Source organism: Sycon ciliatum, chromosome 5 (genome assembly GCF_964019385.1).
Source record: "Sycon ciliatum chromosome 5, ocSycCili1.1, whole genome shotgun sequence".
Classification (NCBI taxonomy): Eukaryota; Metazoa; Porifera; class Calcarea; order Leucosolenida; family Sycettidae; genus Sycon; species Sycon ciliatum.
In genome coordinates this window covers 14,956,697-14,976,632 of record NC_088647.1, presented here as the reverse complement: position 1 = coordinate 14,976,632, position 19,936 = coordinate 14,956,697, and the positions used below count along the sequence as shown (strand labels likewise).

Genomic DNA, 19,936 nt, shown 5'->3' with positions numbered 1-19,936 from the left:
CAAGGCTGAAGAATTGACCACCACTACAGGCAGTCAGGCACTATTCAGCCTGGTCTACACCACACAGGTATGAAGCGGCTTTTTCTGGCCATGAATCCCTACCTTTTGGTCTTTTTCTTCTTTCTTTTTTTCCCCGCACACACACATCACGCCACATACTACGGCACGCACTGGTTGTTGGTAAACACCCAGGAGAATGAAAGAAAAGTCAGGAGGAGTCTGAGAAAGAGAAGACACACACACACACACACACACACACACACACACACACACACACACACAAGTTCCCCCACCCCGCCAGACTAAACTTCTCCACTTTAGAGGGGCACGCAGCCGGTTTTTACCAAAGTAAGAGAGGGAACTTCTACGGGGTGTGCAGGCGTGAGCCATGGGACAACCAAGTCGCCAGGCTACGCCCTTATCCAGACACTGCACCAGTACGTGTGAACAACATCTAAACGCACCCAGTAGATAAACTACATGATATACATGTATACGGGGCGAAGGAGAGCCCTGTTTAAAGCTGTTTAAAAAAACAGATTATTCATCGCGTGTCTACCTAGCTTATCGTGAGAATGTCGAGTAAGCAGAGAACTATGGGAAAGTAGAGGGGGTGGCATGCCACAGTAGTAAAAACACACACACTGGGGGAAAAACCAGCCACCCGGCAAACACAACAGGTGGGTTTTCCTAAAACAAATGAGAAAACTCGAGGCATGTCTACTATTATCTAGTCCTAGATTGAGTCAGAGGACGCGTGTCGATAAAATGCAATAGCTGATAGCACAGCATTTGCAGAAGAGAGTAACCATGGTAACGGCGTGGCGGCGGCGCAGTTCGAGAGCGGCAATGGCTTGCGCTTAGTAAAACATTCGCTAATACCCATGGCGATGGGTTGGTCCAACCGGCCCGCTGGCCTGCGTTTCCGAATGCGGTCAGCGGAGACATCCCGGCAACGCACTAAACTAATTCTGTGATACGCGCACGTAGTCGCGAATCAGCACGCAGCTACCTCAAAGCATGCGCTTGTCGAGACTAGCGACGGTGGTGGTGTTGGCAGTGCACATCTACGGTTAGTATTGGTTACCTAAGTATGTGTGATGATCATCAGATAGACGGCGAGAGAGCGGCGTTCATGCCGAAGCGGTGGCGGTGAGGCGGCAGGCCACGGCCGCTACGAGCGCGGCGCCACGACCGGACCCGTCCGTGGCCTCCTGCATCTTGACACCATGGCCGGCGGGCAGGAGCATGTCCAGGCCGGCGTCCATGCGCGCCGCGAACTTCGGGTGCTTCTTGTACAGGGAGCCGTCGACGGCTACGGAACACTTGCGCGTCTTGTCGATCTTCTCCACGATGGTGCTGACACCGGCGGCGGCCAGGTGAGCGGCGCGCGTCGACACCGCCTCGCACACTCGCCGCACGGCGCGGCAGTCGTCGTCGCTGGCGCTGGCGACGCCCATGTCGCTCAGGATGGCGCGCGTCGCCGGCAAGCTCTCGTCCCTGTGGGGAACAACAACGCGGCACACAACAGAGCAACAAGGGAATGTATGCATCAGTATAATATGTATAGTGCCACCACCAGGAAACGAGTCCACTGGTCAGTAGTGATCATGCGAGTGTGCACATTACTGCATAACATACAGAAAACACACACACACAGCCACGTCTAGCCTGCTAGTAAAGAAGCCTCCGCAAGAGTAACTTACACGTCACCCGTCTCGATATCGGACAGGTACTTGCTGAGGAACTCCCAGGCAGTTTGGAACTTGGGTATGTCTGCTTGGTCCTTGAATAGCAAACCCAGTGAGTGCAGGCGCAGACAAATAACACGTACAAGCTCTCCCAGATACATGCCGGAGATGGTCTTCTCAAACCTGCATCATCATAGCAAACATACATACACATCCGCATACACCCACCCACCCACACACACACACACGCGCACGTAAGAACGCGCACAGTGATGGCAATTTAAAAAAAAAAGCCAAGTATGGACCCTTGTGTGAACAATATCAAACATTTAATATACTGGGCATTGACGTACGTACATAATCTTGAGAGAGGAAGACAGAGGAAGACAGAGGAAGAGAGAGAGAGAGAGAGAGAGAGAGAGAGAGAGAGAGAGAGAGAGAGAGAGAGAGAGAGAGAGAGAGAGAGAGAGAGAGAGAGAGAGAGAGAGAGAGAGAGAGAGAGAGAGACACACACACACACACACACACACACAGATACTTATAGAGAGAGACTCACTTCTGATCTCCCTTGTTGATAGAGACATTCTGGTCTAGGTAGTTGTCAAACTCGGTGAACACGTCGTCTAAAGTTCCGTTATCACCAAATGCTCCCCACTCTGTATTAATTGCTATCTGTGACCAGAAAAGAGGAAAAGCACAAAGTCCCAAAATAAAACAGATCAAACTTATGCATGAAGGAGTGCACCAGGCCATATCCATTGGATGGTTGGTGAAAGGGGAAATATGTACAGTCAGACCTCGCTTATCCGGTCCTCTTTTATCCGGTTCCCTCGCCATCCGGAAGAAAATTGCTGGCTACCGATTTACAGGGAATTCCGTAGTAAAATAAGAATAAAAATAAAAATAGATACAGCATACAGTACTGTCGACCTGGCTAGAATTTCGTCAAGCACAGCATACCAATGTATACACGGTGACTCAACTGTACATAGACTGTAATACACGGAAATAAGAACGGTCTAGGCTAGGAGGCTGACCGCCCAGTTCTTCGGCGACCGACAGTACTGTATGCCATCCATATGCAGCTGTTCCAAGTTCCAGTCAAATAGCAACGAAAACTAAACAATGCACCGTACATGAAAAGCAAGAACAAAAAGAAATAAGAACTAAAACATGACTGTTGCGTGATTCCCGGCTAGCTTTCACCTCATGCCTCCAGCTCTGCTCATTACACAGCAAAGATGGCCGAGGATACACGGGTGCAAGGTGTACAGATGGCCCGAACAAGCCGGTGTCTGAACAGTTGGAAGTTGGAAGCAGGCAATGTCCGGTTTGTGGCCGCTGGTTGCGGAGCTCTGGAGGGCTCGCAGTGCACCACGGCTTGCCAGATTGTACAGTACCAGCAGGCACAAACAGCAACAACGCTGCATGTGACATCACCGGCCCGTTGCCAATGTTCCGATGTGTTGTAGAGAACAGCACACCTTGCTATGCTGCAAGGCACACTGCAGTGCCTGCCCTGTGCTGTGCTGCAGGGTCAGAAGAGGTTCCAGCTTCATAGTTGTGCCAAGCATGTACAGAGCGTCGCTAGTCACTGAGCTCTGGAGTGTACCGTGTCCGACCACTCAACTCACCAACCTCAGGTCTGCCGGCCCCTCGCATAAGGGGACGTGTGACCAATGTCACCAATACGACAAAGACAGAACATGACAAGTGTGCGCGCGCGCGAGCGTGTGTGTGTATATGGAAGTTTCCGGAGGAGGAAACTGTAGTTATCACCAACCCTCACCGCGCCCAGCTCACGCCGCTACGGCGTGCGACCTGAGCTGGGCGCCCTGCCCAGTATGGAACTGTCCTCAAGCCAGTCACGTATTTGGCAGCCCAGTGAGCTGTCGACCGGATCGCAGCGTTTAGAAGCGCCAAATGCGGCAGGGCCAGTCTCAGGCTGGTCACGTAGGCGGCAGGCCGGCGGGCGACCGGCAAGGCTGCATTCGCATTTGGATCACCGAAGTGATACAGGTGCTTCGACGGCACTCCGTGGCGCATCAAGGAGGCATCTGGGGCCCAGGCAGCCCGCCCGTAAGCGCACCACCGTATCAGGTATGCGCAGGTGGAGCAGCAGAGCAAGATGTGTGCCGGACACTCACCATCATCCGGTCGACTGCATGTTTGTGCGACTTTACACAGCCGTCACTCATTACTTGCTATTGCTTGCAGAAGGCCAGAATTTTTTTGCTCTCGTTTGCTCTAAAGCTAGTTGGTTTACATGGTTTATACCCGTACCTGAGCATGGATCCTACTCAGCAGCGGATCGCTGGTATTCCTCGTTTGAGACCGCGGCGACGGCAGCGTCGGCCCTGACCAACAAGCCTCGGGCGATGAGCATGCCGGCCGAAAATGCAAGCATGGACACTGTCGTGTATGACCAGTTTAGTTGAGTTCCTTGGAGGCGCTATGATGCCGGCCGGCGCATGTGTTGGCGCACGGGAGACGATTAGGACAATACGGCGTGCGGAATACGTCGAGCTGGCCACAATGCTGCCTTCCTGTCCTGCCCACACGCAGCCAGCAGCCAAACGTGTTAGAATCGATCAATCCGATGGCAATCACTGAGTGGAATTGTCATTGGCGGCTCCTCTTCTGGCAAGAGAAAAACTGAATCTCTAATCTACTGGGTCGAGGCCTGGCAGACTTTCAGAACCATCGCGCCTTGCAACACGAGCTTACGCCCTCTGGGGCCCTAAGTAGTCCGATAAGAAATTCATACTGCACGGCGACAAAAGGGCAGTTGGAGCAGTCTGAAATCCGGGACTTGCCGAAATCCAACCGTGACGGAACTAGCCCACTTCAGCCCCGCATGGTAGCAGAACACAAGGCTTTATCTCGCTGACTACCCATATTACGGTCACGGACAACTCCGCTGCGGACGCTCTTTCACGCGGACGATTAGTCCATTTCCTCTCATCGGCTCCCTAATCCAGCTGCTGGACTCGGCTTAGTCCCGAACTCATGCTATGCGGGAGCAACTAATCATGGCAGCAAACCGGCTGAACTTCTTCTCAACCAATGCGTGCCTCCTTTTTCATTCGCTGTGTAGTCTATCTCTCTCAGCACACGTGGGTAAGCACGCAAGCACACACACACACCCACGCACACGCATACATACATACATACATACATACATACATACATACATACATACATAGACACACACACATACTCTCTCTCTCTCTCTCTCTCTCTCTCTCTCTCTCTCTCTCTCTCTCTCTCTCTCTCTCTCTCTCTCTCTCTCTCTTTATCCTCCTCCATCCCTCACCCTGCTTCGCCTCTAAGTGCTGTCGCTCCCCTCCCCTTCCTACTCGTACTAGGCGGCATTACACCAAGTCTCAGCATGTGGGGTCTACTTTGCTGTTTTGGGGCTTTGTTTGGACATGGCAAGCTGTTATCTTTTTCCTTGCGGCTGTCGTCGCTGTTGCCATTGTTGTTTAGATACCACGGCGAGCCGGCAGTACGTGCCGGTGTTGGCGGGCTGGCGACCTTGTTTTACTTTCAGTAATTAACACTTTACCCGAGGTGCGACGGATTAATCCGTCACGACCGCGCAGGGCATATTGCAGACACGCGTATGTGCGTTACACACACACACTCACACATTATGCGCACCCGGCGGGCAGGGCGATTGGCCCATGCTGCTTATTCAGTTGTACTAGCGGAGGCAGGGGCGATTCCCCTACGTAATCGCCCATGCGGCGGAATACCCGGCGGCCTGATACGGCGGCGTTGCGAGCAAATGCAGGGGTGGTTCCCTTTTGAGCTATGTTTGTGGCGGCGGCAGAGGCAGGGGCAGCGCCCCTAGCCCATGCGGCGGTTGACCCGGCGGCCCGACATGGCAGTTGGCCCAGCGGTCCGATATGGCAACTGACCCGGCGGTCTGATATGGCGGCGGCTGACCCAGCGGTCTGATATGGCGGCGGCTGACCCAGCGGTCTGATATGGCGGCTGACCCAGCGGTCTGATATGGCGGCTGACCCAGCGGTCTGATATGGCGGCTGACCCGGCGGTCTGATACGGCGGCTATGCGAGCAAATGCAGGGGCAGCGCCCCTTTGCGCGTGTTGTTTGCGGCGGCATTGGTCAAGGCAGGGGCAGCGCGCCTCGCCTGGGTGGCGTTATGCCCGGCGCTGCGGCTATGTTTGCAAAACGCAGGGGCCGCTCCCCTTTGAGCTTTGTATGTTCACAGCTATGTTTGCAAGATTCAGGGGCAGCTCCCCTTGGGGCCTGGTACAGTTATGTTTGCAAAAAGCAGGGGCAACTCCCCTCCGAGCCTTGTATGTAATCGTTTACAGCGATGCTTGCAGAAAGCAGGGGCAGCTCCCCTTAGTGTGTGGTATGTTTACAGCTATGTTTGCGAGGAAGAAACAAAACAAAAAAAAGGGCTTGGAGCTGGGTATGTTTACGGCCACGTTTGCAAAATGCAGGGGTAGCTCTCCTTGGAGCTTTAGCTAGTTGACAGCTACGCGACAAAATGCAGGGACAGCTCCCCTTGGAGCTTTGGATGTTTACAGCTATGTTTGCAAAATGCAGGGGCAGCTCCCCTTGGAGCTTTTAAAACTAGTTTACAGCTGTGCGGACAAAATGCAGGGGCAGCACTCCTTGAAACTTTGGATGTTTACCACTATGTTGGCTAAATGCAGGGGCAGTTCCCCTTGGGGCTTGGATGTTTACAGCCAGGTTTGCAAAATGCAGGGGTAGCTCCCCTCAGAGCGTTGTAGGTTTACAGCTAGGTTTGCCAAATGCAGGGGCAGCTCCCCTTGGAACTTGGATGTTTACAGCTATATTTGCAAATACAGGGGCAGCTCCCCTTGGAGCCTTCTAGTTCTACGTTTACAACTATGTTTGCAAAATGCAGGGGCAGCTCCCCTTTGAGCTTCGTAGGTTTACTGCTAGGTTTGCAAAACGCAGGGGTAGCTCCCCTTTGGAGCTTTGGATGTTTACAGCTATGCTTGCAAACTGCAGGGGCAGCTCCCCTGGGAGCTTTTGAAGTTGGATGTTTACAGGTGCGGTCGCAAAATGCAGGGGCAGCTCCCCTGGGAGCTTTGGATGTTTACAGCTATGTTTGCAAATGCAGGGTCAGCCCCCCTTGGAGCCTTGGATGCTTACAACTATGTGTGCAAAATGCAGGGACAGCTTCCCTTTGAGCTTTGTTGGTTTACAGCTAGGTTTGCAAAACGCAGGGGTAGCTCCCCTGAGCTTTGGATGTTTATAGCTATGCTTGCAAAATGCAGGGGCAGCTCCCCTTGGAAGTTTACAGCTATGTTTGCAAAATGCAGGGGCAGCTCCCCTGGGAGCATTGGATGTGTACAGCTATGTTTGCAAAATGCAGGGGCATTTCCCCTTGGAGCTTTGTATATTTACAGCTAGGCTTGCAAAATGCAGGGGCAGCTCTCCCTCGGAGCGTGGTTTGTTTGCAGCTGAGATGGGGAGTGCAACCGAAGATCCGAGCTTGCTTGTTCGCATTTGCTTGTTAGCACCGTAGCTCGGGCACCCAGCAGGTCCTGACTGGCCCTTAGCGCATACTCCCGGCCACATTTATTGCCTGTTGCAGGATAGGGGCCTCACCCCATATTTTTTTTTGGACGATCGGCGGGCGGGAAGCCGTCATCGACCTATTAAAGAGGCAAAATACAAGAATAACTGAGAAACTAATAATTGTATACAACGCGCCAACCCTTTGGCTCTGTTGTCGGCTCTGCGGGGGGCACCCAGGCATCCCCCTCGTGCGAACACCACCCGTGGAAGCGGAAAAAGTTGTGACGGCGTATTCAGTAGTGCCCAGCACCAGCAGGACCTACCAATCAGGGGAAAGCCTAGCAGTCCTTCATGGCAATTCCCTTGGTAGACCCCCTCAAGCTGACACAGGATCTGGCCACCAGGAAGGGGCCTGGACGGCAGCTCTAGGTCACCGGAAGGTGGTCAGGGTTGACCCGCAAGAGATGCATGTGCGGTGGAGCCTTTGACTAAGCGGCCACCCCTTGGGGCCAGAGAAAGCGGTCTTGAGGGGCAGGTGGTCCTTAGTTGGAGGCTTGCACCGCAAACTATGAATGTGAGACCTTCCGTGCCCGGCGAAGGTGTCCATAGTACCAGGCGGGTAGCTAGTCACACTTGTATCCAACACGACAGCCCTTCGGCTGTTGTCTGCCCGGCTCGGGGCGCCCAGGTATCCCCCCGTGCGAACACTACCCGCGGAAGCTGACAAGTCGTCAGCGTATTCAGTAGTGCCCAGCACCAGCAGGAGCTACCAACCAGGGGAAAGCCTAGCAGTCCTTCATGGCAATGCCCTTGGTAGACGCCCTCAAGCTGACACAGGATCTGGCGGCCAGGAAGGTGCCCGGACGGCAGCTCCAGGCCGCCGGAAGGTGGTCAGGTTGACCCGCAAGAGATACATGTGCGGTTGAGCCTGTGGCTAACGACCACCCCTTGGGGCCAGAGAAAGCGGTCCTTAGTGGCAGGTGATCCTTGGCTGCAGGCTTGCAGGGCACAACCATTATGAATGTGAGACCGTCCGTGCCCGGCGAAGTGGTCGGTAGTACCCGGCTGGTCGCTGGTCACGGTGGTCTTTAGCTACTGGTTTCACTGTATACCGAATCAGGCATGCCATCACAGGTCTACAGCGAACAGCACAGAGATCGACGGGACCAAGAATAGGGGATAGCGTGCGGCGAGGCCACCCCCATTATTTTTGGGAGGCACGGCTTCATGTTAGAGCAGTAAATTGCAGTTAGGGACTCAGCTGAGTCAAGCTGGACTCAGCGTGTCAAGTTTGGCATAATACAATAAGCGCGCTATCCCCAAACAGTTGTGTGGTTATTGTGTGAGTGTATATGCAGGAGTCCGCGGTCACGTGAGGGGGGAGTGATAAATGGAAGTTTCCGGAGGAGGAAACTGTAGTTATCACCAACCCTCACCGCGCCCAGCTCACGCCGCTACGGCGTGCGACCTGAGCTGGGCGCCCTGCCCAGTATGGAACTGTCCTCAAGCCAGTCACGTATTTGGCAGCCCAGTGAGCTGTCGACCGGATCGCAGCGTTTAGAAGCGCCAAATGCGGCAGGGCCAGTCTCAGGCTGGTCACGTAGGCGGCAGGCCGGCGGGCGACCGGCAAGGCTGCATTCGCATTTGGATCACCGAAGTGATACAGGTGCTTCGACGGCACTCCGTGGCGCATCAAGGAGGCATCTGGGGCCCAGGCAGCCCGCCCGTAAGCGCACCACCGTATCAGGTATGCGCAGGTGGAGCAGCAGAGCAAGATGTGTGCCGGACACTCACCATCATCCGGTCGACTGCATGTTTGTGCGACTTTACACAGCCGTCACTCATTACTTGCTATTGCTTGCAGAAGGCCAGAATTTTTTTTTCTTTTTTCGCTCTTTCCCTTCTTCCAGGCACGGCTTCATGTTAGAGCAGTAAATTGCAGTTAGGGACTCAGCTGAGTCAAGCTGGACTCAGCGTGTCAAGTTTGGCATAATACAATAAGCGCGCTATCCCCAAACAGTTGTGTGGTTATTGTGTGAGTGTATATGCAGGAGTCCGCGGTCACGTGAGGGGGGAGTGATAAGTGTGTGTTAAATCAAATAGATCAAAAACATCCCTGATTTCATAGTAACTCACATGCTCAACACCAGGTTTCCTGGGTTCTGACCACTTCTTGACCGCATCAAGTCTCTCCATGTAGCAGGCGTTGGTGCCTGTACCCAGGATGAGACCGACGTGGCAGTCGGCATCCTGCAGTGCATTGGACATCATCGTGCCTGTTGTGTCGTTGACCAGTGCCACCACATCCACTTCAATACCCTGTGTACGCACGCACGCACAAACACACACACACACACACCATGTATGTACCATGTATACGCCCCATCGCAAGAGAAGCACGCAAATCTGCAAATGCACTGGATGTGCACCCACAGAGTTTCTCTTATAGCAACGATAGCGAACAAGATCTGAATGAGACAGATCAAGACTTGCGCCAGATAACTGTCTAATCCACACAACTGGCGAAGCCATGTAAATCGACCACCAATGCACACCTGCTCTACACCACACGGAGTACATCGGCATAAAACGGCCAAGACAGTTAACTATGCACACCCTACACGCACACCCTACACGCACACCCTACACACACACACACACACACACACACACACACACACACACACAAACAAACACATACCGATATAGATGTACTGATTTACACATGCCCGCACATGCACACACGCGCACGCACGCAAGCACGCACAAGTCTGTGATTGCTTGGTTGGATTCAGATCCAGATCCATAGGACCCAGTCGACTTGCAATGATTGGTCGAATCCGGATCCAGATTCATCGGATTCGGATCTGAGAAACCCTGCACCATGGCCCATAAGCAAAGTTAGTTTACTGGATCCAAAGGATACCGTTTGGCCAAAACAAGACGTTGATCCATGTTTGGCGGGCAACACTCATTGTCGTACACATGTAGTACACATCCATGTGGCCACACGTTGCACCGCGTCATTTAAGACAGATGAGCACAACAAGTACGAACTCTGGAGTGATTTTCCTTTGTCAGTTGTCTACGGCAACAAGGTTCCCGGTATGCGCTTGATTACAAGCCCGGGCACTATTCAAGAGAGGGCAGCATACTTTCATTGGCTCTCCGAGACTGGGGGCACTATTCAAGACAAGGCTCTAATCGCGTGAGTACGATAACACCCAAGAGTGTGCAACTCAAGTCGGGGTCTGCGACGGCAGAATTTCCCATCACGTGACAAACCCGAACGCTCAAATGTGTCTTATCCAGACGCCTCAGATACAGGCACGTCTCTCTACCGGGCACCCTCAGCTTGAGATTCTATGGCAAAATTGCTTCGATTATAGGAGTTTCAAACTTTTTTCGCTTGCACAAGTGCTTGTTTGTCACTGTCAACCTGTGTAATCCACACGTTTTCATCAGTGGATTCTACTTTATCCTGAACAAGAACTATACGCGCCAAAGAAACTTCATCAAAAACTAATACGATACATGGTAGATGATCTGTCCTGAGACACGGGCAAATCTGAGATACGGGCAGTGCCCGGTCCCAAGGCGCCCGGACAAGAGACGTTCGAGTGCACATACAATCTGCACACTATGCAGTATGCACAATCGCAAGAGTTAAATACGCTCCCAAGAAACTCTAAAAAGAAAGGACCAAACTGTTACATGTTATCCGTAGCTTGTGTCCAACAGTGAACACTAACAGTTATAAGCAAAATGTTGTAAGATGTTGGGTAGTCAGAATTTTTTGGTCCTTTCTTTTTAAATTTAATCCTTGGCTCTCCATCCGAGTCTTACTTGCACACCAAGATACTCTGCACGGGTTTGCTATGGGGTCCGCAGCAGACACCGGAAACTCACATCATAATGGTGTGGTGTTCACGTCGCACGTTCCCACCCATGCCCCAGCCTGTTTTTAGCAAACAACGGAGTAGTGAAAATAGCACTCCCTGACAGGAACCCACACAGCTTATGTGAGTCAACAGCAGGCTCATGGCACATATTCAGACTGTGCGCACCCTGTGCTGGCCCACGTTGTATGTAACGTACTTGGAACATGTGCTGAGAGGGTTTTTTTTTGTAATGTCTTCTCTTACCCCTCCCATCCCCCTTGCAAACAGGTAAAGCCTAGTTCACATTCGACGGGGCGCGACGGGACGCGACGTAAGGATCGACGGGACAGTCTGACGGCGTCCAATGTGAACACCAGGAACGGGAACGCAACCGTACCGCCGTACGGATCGGGAAGCGACGGGAAGAGTTGGATCGATCCAACTTTTCATACCGTAGACGGGCGTAGACGGGGACGCAAGCGTACAAAACAGCTGCATTTTGAGTGTGAACAGGAGACGGCGTCGTGCGCCGACTGCTCCCAATTCGTACTTGGAAATTTTTAGCATTTCGAACACCGCGCTTCCTATGATAACTCGCAGAATGGCTAACACAACTGAAGTTGAATTTTACTAGCAAGATAAGGTCTGATATCACATATGGTATTTAGGGATAGCTCAGGAAAGTGACAGACGAACTGTTATACAGTCGTCCCTCTCTAATCCGGCACCTTTTGCTACGGCGTTTCTGCTGGATTAACGAGGGTGCTGGATTAAGAAATCCTGCCCTCTGACCCGGCCCTACCCAATTGCATGCATGTGTCATACGTCAAAACGCAGGGTTTTTCCATGTCGACCCAAGTATTTGGTGCACGGCTTTATATTCTCAACTGTTCTCCAGGAATATACACAGTGATAAAGTGAAAAAGTAAAACAGAGAACATGTTCACATGTACTCTTGCACACACACGCACACACACACACACACACCTGACAATTGGCAGGACACTACTCCTTGCTAAAATAAGAAAGTATGGTTGACTGCTTAGCCGTTGTCTCCTGGACAACATTGACCCTCCTAAGAAGGCCACACAAGCAGTCGACATCATGCAGGTCGAACGTTGTAGTTAGTTGTAGAACGTCAGTACCGTCGGTCAGTGTCGTGCAATGTTATCGCATGAGCTGATTGTTTAGTAACTGGTGGTGTTAGTGGACAGTATAGCGTAACTTGTAGTTCCTTGGTCTTTCTCTTTCAGTTTGTATAAATTGAGTTAGGGTTCGGAAAAGTTCTAACAACCAACCGAACTGAACTCTCCCGCGCGAGGTCGAGTACAGTTGTCAACTGAACTGAACTCTGAAGTGGCCCCGCGCGCGCGGCACTGACCAGACTGGCCTAGCCTGGTCTGGCAAGACGTGCACCTGTACGGTACGCGATTTACGACTGCCGGATTATGAAATCAAACTACGTGCAGTTTGAGCGATTCGTTTCAAAAAGTCACTGCCGGAGGCGGAATTCAAGTGCCGGATTAAGATGTAGGAATTGAACGAAAAAAAATCGGTTTCGACAGAAAGTGCGCCGGTTGGCAAGGGTTCCGGATAAACAAGTGCCGGATTAGAGAGGGACGACTGTATCATTTCCTGGAGCTATTATTTGAGTGGCACACCTTTCAAAGCTACTTTTTTGGTCTTCGTGAAAACCTGGTATTGTGAACTTGATTCCGCTTCATTGAAGGAGAAATAATTGAAAAGAAGTCCCGAAAAACAAGAAATTAGGTCCAAAAGTCACCCCGCCACGGACCGTGCCTTATGACTGTCGCCGTTCGCTGTTGAACGAAGAACGACTGCAGCATGTCGTGTCGTACGAATCGTACAAGATCTTACAGCTCACCCGGTACCCCAGCCTTCCCGACAGGCCCTTACGTCCCGTACCATCACCGTCGAATGTGAACTAGGCTTAATTTTCAATCCAGAAACGGAGCGAAGAGAACTTCAAACTTCTCCTCCTGCCGTATGTCAGCAGCGCCTTTAACCTCTTTAGCGCGAGCGTCGTACTAGCGAGCGTCGTACTAGTACGACGCACACGAGTTGCATGCCCCACGGCCGTCGTACTAGTACGACGTGCGCTGTACACTGTACAGTGAACCTGCATCTCATAGTCGTGGGCTCCGTGTTGAGTCCATGGTGACTTGTTCAAACTATCGTAACTCACTTAATACTTAATCGATTCTCACAATCGAAACATGTATCTGCAAGAGAAAACTCTCAGCTGGCGATAGAAACAATTGCCGAAGCGATACGACTACCGGTTGTTGAGATATCCGACTTGACACGGCAAATTTCAACTCGATTTTTTGCGCAGTCTGCAGAACGCGTATTTTCCATTACGGATCTTTTTTTGCGCTACCTGCTGCCATGGAAACAAGATTAAAATGATGGTAGTGGATCCCGTGAGTCGTCACAATAAATTTGAGCTCGATACGAGCAAGGAGACCGAAATGGCAGCTGAATATTTGAGCTTGGTTAGTCTTGGCCATGCTCAAGTCTGTTGAGCGCATGGATGAGGTTTGCCAGGCTGTAGCACGGGGTTTTGGTTTCGCTCCGAGCTGGGTTTGACACCAGTTTGTCTCTCGTCTCAAGACCTTTCCAGAAAGCTCAAGATCGTGGAATTCATCCAAGGGAAGGTAAAGTTATCGATCCTTTAACAGCTAGTACTTTCATGGGAAAATGCGACTTTTACAGGTGTTGACGTGGGGCACGTTCAGGTAGCGTCGTGCTAAAGAGGTTAAAGCCATATCCTTATATTCGAAACACCGCTGCTTTCCTAGCTATTTTAGATGCAAAATGACTCACCCACCACGCCATGCCATAAAAGTCAAAGTCCACACAGAAATTTCATCTAAATCCACTTGTCCATCGTTCCTGCTGGGCTGTAAGTTTGTTAGTATAATACTAAGTCTTATTCCTTCATTTTTAGAAAACATACTGGTACTTTAAATGTCATTTGAAGCCCATGGCTTTATAACTGAGACTGGCTTTATAATCGAACATACCGTCATGGCTTTAAACGTGCGGACATACGGTAATTACAAAATTTCATTTTTTTAACATACGGACGGCACCTGACCTATGCCCCACGTATACGCGAGTGCCGGGTCTGCACTCAATTCTGGATATGCCATAATGTGGTATCACATGCACAGGAACCTTGAGTGCTCCCAATGTTGGTCAAATAGGGGACGGGAGGGGGGGGGGGGGAGGGGGCGTGTGCGCATTTTTTCCCCTGGCGCATACGGTCGCACTGATGCCAGCCCCGTCTTCTCCTTAAACACTGATGCTAACCTGTCTTCTCTTCAACGCAGCGCGCAGAAGCTCGATAATGTCGTGTTTCTCGGCACCAACGGCTCTGAAACCTTTCGTCCACTTGATCAGCGTACCCTTTGTCAAGCCAGTCTGCAGCACGGGAAATGAGAAGGTGAAGCCCAGAGGCAGCTTCTCCGTAATCCCATTGGCATCCACGAACTTTTGCAGGCATTCAGCAATGTGATCGAACAGTGCTTCCTGTGTTGTGGCCTTGACGTCATCACTCAGAGGCTCGAATTTGGGCTCGTCGGTCTGTGTGTACGAACGACCATCCAGAGAGATAAGCAGAACGCGGAAGTTGCTCCCACCCAGGTCCAGCGCCAAGAATTTGCCCTTCTCCGTGCCGTCGGGCAGGTCGTGTACGTACGTGGGTAGCATGCGGATGGTGGCACCCTCTCGGGCCAGGCCATCCTCCATCTCGGACAGCAGGCGCTTCTTGATTTCTTGCAGGCGCTCCTTGGAGAGCACGAACGGCTCCAGGACAGCATCGACCTGAAAAACAACAGGAAAAGTACTGGAGACGGTAAAAAACACACCAGAATTGTCCACAGGAAAAGCTCCATTCCTAACTTACCGTCGTCATGTTGAGAGCTGCTTCACACTGGAGAAATTGAATGATTATGTTTATAAATTCAAAACAGAACTTGATTCTCTTTATACTGTATAAACTTGAAGACCATTGAATGAACGCAGGATGCTCGGAAATGACAGAGGCCGGGTGTGTACCGAGCAAGGCTAGAGACAATGGTATGTCAGACACAGCAGTCTCAGCTCCGGAAAAAGACACTCCAGCAAGTGATTATCTCGACTCGAGTGAGGATGATGATGAGAGAATCCAGTGTCAGGCCAGGGATGCCATCTCATCATCGAACAGCAGGGCCACTTGACTTGGATTCACGGTTGGAATGGTCGTATCAAGAACTGGAACGGATCCTCCAAGGCTGCACATGCACAAGCACATGGCCCAAGTCATCATCATGATCATGGTCATGAGTTTTTGTGTACTGAGTCTAGTCTACTGACTGTCTGTGCGTCACTTTGACGTTCGACAGGTTGTCCATAACGTCATTGCTGTGTCACAGACTAGACTCACAGTCACAGGCAGGGAGTCGTAAAATACCGGTATTTTACGACTCCCTGCTCACAGGTGACTGAGGTGAGTCACTTAAAAAATTGAAATTCAAAAAGCGAAAAAAACGGTCAAAATGTTTTAAGAAAATTCAAAAAATCCCCCAAATGCAGAAAAAATTCGATTTGTTGCCATGGTGTTTACAGTACTCGTACCAGAAAAATAATAATATGTAGCGCAAAATAAAGAGAAGGAAAATAATAACCGGTCAAGCGCTAAATACAAACAGAAGAAAAAGAAATCATAAGCCAATACACGCTAAACTGCGCTTAAATTATAATGAAGGGAGAAAAACTGGAATCCGCGGAAATTATAACATACAAAACAGGGGCGTCTGAACCGGTGCGGCAGGTGCGGCCAAAGCCGCACCAATAATTTTCGATTTTTTTTTTTTTTACATTTCAACCTTCTTGGTGGCTTGTCGACTCTTGTACAGGTACCATGTTTTACATCGACAATGCGATGTATCATCAGCATGCATATTCTTTTTATTATTCTATATGGCTTTTTAGGGCCAATTTTCAAAAATTTTCCCGGGGAGGACCCCCGGACCCCCTCTCACACTTTAGCCGCACCAATGTTTTAAACTCCTTCCGACGCCCCTGCAAAATGATACAGAGAAAAGGGGAAACAGACAGGTTGTCTACAGATGACACTCGGAGACAGCAAGTGTGGCAGAATATGCATGAGGGTCATACCTGCTCGACTTGTGGCGATGCCCACGAAGGCATGCCACGGCCGCCTTCACGAGAGCAAAGGACAGCTGGGCTCTGATCAAAGCCATTGCCACAGAGAAAGGCTCACCATTCTTCTCAGACTTGATGCCTGCAATGCGGCCAAAGAGAGTGGAGGCTGCCTTCCCTTGGCCACCAGTCGTACTGAACACCACGGGGATGAAGGAAGCGTGCTCAACGTTGAGAATGCGACTCTCATAACTCCTCCGTTTCTCCTCTTCGTGCTTTCTGTAGCTGCCAGCGATCGTTGGTTTCCGATTTGAGGGGGCAAATGGGTTGAAAACCCGGACATCTAGAAAGGTCCTCTCAAACCGTCCACCGTGTAGACCGCTGACAACTACATCCAGCCGAGCTTGTTCTGCCGTGATGGTGGACCGCAGCGGAAAGCGCTCACCGGTCACAGGCTGGAGGTGCGGCTCAACATGAACATCATGTGCGACGTCGCGTAGCAGTGCTGCTGTTAGGTCTCGGACCTCGTTGTGCCGTAACGAGGGATAACCACCGATGGCACATGACATGGCATGGGTGGTCGAGAATGGCTTTCCACACGCGCATGTTGCAGGTAAGCGATCAGGATCCCATCCATACCTGAGGCATACGGCATCGCGGAAGGCGGCCCTTGTGCAGGGTGAAGCCATGCCTTCGCAATGGCCGACATGTCAGCCAACTTGAGGCGCCTTTCTCCGAGGCAAGCTGTAGGGTGCGTCGCAGGTCTGGCTCGAGTTGGGCCATCAGGGTGACGACATGGTCCTTCTCCTTCTTCCCAGCGGCTGTCCTAGCTGTTGCCTTCAGTACCCGCATCCGCCCTGAGATGCCTTCCATGGATGACTGCTGTTGGATGATGTTGTCAATGAGTGGATGGGTGATGGACAGAGAGCGCTGATGTTCATCGCTCAGCTGACTGGGGTCAACAATACCGAGACCACCGAGACGACACGGAAGGTCAAGCACAGCGCGGATCACCGAATTCGGTGGGTGACGCCCTGTCAATGCCGGAATGAAATCATTGCGGATCACATCCTCGAGTGGATGTAGCAGATCTGCTGCTCCTGGTACAGTACGAAGTTGGAACCAGAAATGACCATTTGTGCTTGAGGCCTTGGCTAAATGCAGTGTAGGCGGCTTGCGGTTGGCTAAGTGCATAGGTTGCGAGGCGCTTGACTTCTTTGCACCATTGCTCTGCCTTTTGAGCGACGTACTGATTGCAATACTGCTCTGTGCCCAGGACAGCTCCAAGATGTCGGTGACCGTCCGCGGTTACGCGAACTTCAGTGTCGGCGAACACTTCTCGCGCGATGTTGAGGAACTGTGGTTTGACGAGTAACACAGACTTTGCAGCATTCGTATAGTAGCCGTAAGCTGGACCACGCGTTTCCAGGATAGACCACCATTCTCTGAGACGAATTATCTTACTTGCAGCTGTAGAATCATCGGCGTACCACGCTTGTACGGCGTTGGCTGCAGCGGCTTCGCGGATTAATGGCAACGTCCCTAGAGCATACATCACCATGGCGAGGGGATCCCCCTGCGTTGTGCCCTCAGCGGACTGAAGGGTCTCCCCGTCGACAAACAGCTTTGCGGGCTGTCGGTACGTGTTGGTAAGGACTACGGCGAGTGCGGGACATAGGTGTTGAACATTCAGGAGACACACAGAACGGTTTAAGCGATTGATTGCGTTGGAAGCGTCTGCAAAGAGAATACCTTCTGTGTCGTCCTGCTGGAAGATTTCTCTCATGGCATGGATTGCTGCCTCTATGCCTGACTCTTGGCCCCCACAGAGCTGGAGACAGCCGACCGACTGGATTATGTCAGCCTTGGTGACTTTGAGGATGGCTTTGCTGATAATCCGTCGCACAACCTCACCGACACCAATCGGCCTGACTCCGGGGTCCTTATCAAGGGCGATGAGGCGGCAGGCAAGGAAGGCATCGAGTGAGGATGGGTCAATGTGTTCTGATGCCAGCCGTCTTGCACATTGGGCTAACGCATCGCACAGGGCATCAGATGCCGTCCTGAAACCTGTACACAACTGGCGCCATGCAGCAGCGTCCATTCCTGAGGGGCCTGCTGCACCCTGTGTGTCAAGCGCAGCCTGACGGATGATTTCCCTGTTGATAGCCGCAAAATATGTTGGATGCGGCGGTGGTGGGGGTGCGTCTGGTATGACCGCATCTTCTTGAACAGGCCCCGCTGGTGGGTGTTTGTCTTCCAGAATTTGACGAACAGTCTTGCCATCAATTTCTGCGCTCAGCTTATGCACTCCTTTGGCGCGATCATCATCAAGAGGTCGAAGGCTGCTGGCAATTTTTCCCTCGTGAACCAGATTGGCGAATCGCCGAGCGTCTTCATGAGGTGTCCGTCTACTCTTCGAGTATCCTGAATGACACTGCCTTTGCTTGAGCTGCCCCTGGATGGTGCGGGCTTCAAGCATAAGGTTGTTTATATCACCACGTTCCCATAGTTGAAGTCTGCGGTTCAGGTGCTGACGATGTTCTCTCTGGTCACGGCAATCCACTGGCTGTTGCAGGAGTAGTTGGGTCGCGACCATTGCGGTCTTGAGTGCAAGGCCTTCTCCTGCCCCGCCCTCACCAAACCTTCGATAGAGACCTGCTAGCAGGTTCACAAACTTGGCGCCCGCGCCTCCCTGTGGCACTTGGTAAAGGTTGGGGAGGAAGTGCACAGCTTCCTCGTATGCCGCAGAAACAATCTGGCCAGTAGAGTCGGCATCTTGGTCGCCCAGGCTCAAAGCTACATCACTTTGGCCATGGGTGGGTAAGACAGGTACTGCAGGAGGGTCAACCTGACTCTGGTCGAGATTGGCAAGCAGTTGAGTAGCTGCACCTGGTGGCTCGCTAAGACCGTGGGTGCTTGGGAGTGACGGTGATGTGTCCGCTGCTGTGGATGTGCATGGTTCCGTGGGTAGGGTGTGAACGTCAAATGGCTGGTCCAGGGTGTCCCAGGCTAATTGCTGGGACTCCGACACATTATCGTTACTACTACTACCGGCGGTACTAGCAGTGCTATGACTCGCTCCGGGTTGCGATACAGTGACTGGCTCAGGTACGGCGGAAGGTACGGTAATGACCCCCGCTGGCGCTGTGTTTGAACTGCACTGTACGGGAGCAGCTAACCGATCTTGCCGATTCCTGCATCTAAAGTTCCTTCCAGGAGTACATTGAATACAAAGACTACTTTTCGTTCGACAACTGCAGTTCGTTTTGCAGACGGAATTGCCACTGCATTGACAACACCGGCCAGTGCCGGAGCCTGCGCTACCTCCGCTCGTTGCCATGAAAAACTAGCTCGAAATCAACGCATACCACGTCAAGAAATTCAAAAAACACAGGAGCTAGCAAAACTCTAACCACTCTCCAGTGTGTACGTCACCAAACAGTACTCGTACCCAAACGTTCCAAAAAATAAAAAAATCCACCAACTGCTGATCATGTGTGTCTGTGTGCTTCCAAATTCGGGGATGGGTATCAAAAGGTCAAAGGTCGAAGGTGTGTGTATTTGAAAGTACTGTTTTCACATGTCAAACTTGGTGATATACATGTACTCTCCAGACGGCCAAAATTCAATCCTGATGGGCCCAAAATTCAAAAAAATTCAAAGT

The 19,936-nt window shown here is 51.6% G+C and overlaps 1 protein-coding gene across 1 annotated transcript; it reads right to left on the bottom strand.

Annotated features, from left to right (window-relative positions):
• Window positions 1-438: 438 nt before the first annotated feature.
• On the bottom strand, window positions 439-15,315 carry LOC135817771 (hexokinase-1-like). Its single transcript, XM_065331012.1, has 6 exons — window positions 15,032-15,315; window positions 14,437-14,949; window positions 9,356-9,538; window positions 2,248-2,363; window positions 1,707-1,874; window positions 439-1,500 (listed from the first exon to the last, which is right to left on the bottom strand). Exons 1-6 carry the CDS (start codon window positions 15,038-15,040, stop codon window positions 1,134-1,136), a joined length of 1,356 nt encoding a protein of 451 aa, XP_065187084.1. The 5' UTR covers window positions 15,041-15,315; the 3' UTR covers window positions 439-1,133.
• Between the last annotated feature and the right edge of the window lie 4,621 nt (window positions 15,316-19,936).

What these genes read in the sequence shown, in the direction of transcription:
- LOC135817771 (XM_065331012.1), bottom strand. An exon ending in ATCAACAAGGGAGATCAGAA is followed by an intron (nt 1,875 to 2,247) that starts GTGAGTCTCTCT and finishes ATGATGATGCAG; the next exon opens with GTTTGAGAAGACCATCTCCG. An exon ending in GATATCGAGACGGGTGACGT is followed by an intron (nt 1,501 to 1,706) that starts GTAAGTTACTCT and finishes TGTTCCCCACAG; the next exon opens with GGACGAGAGCTTGCCGGCGA.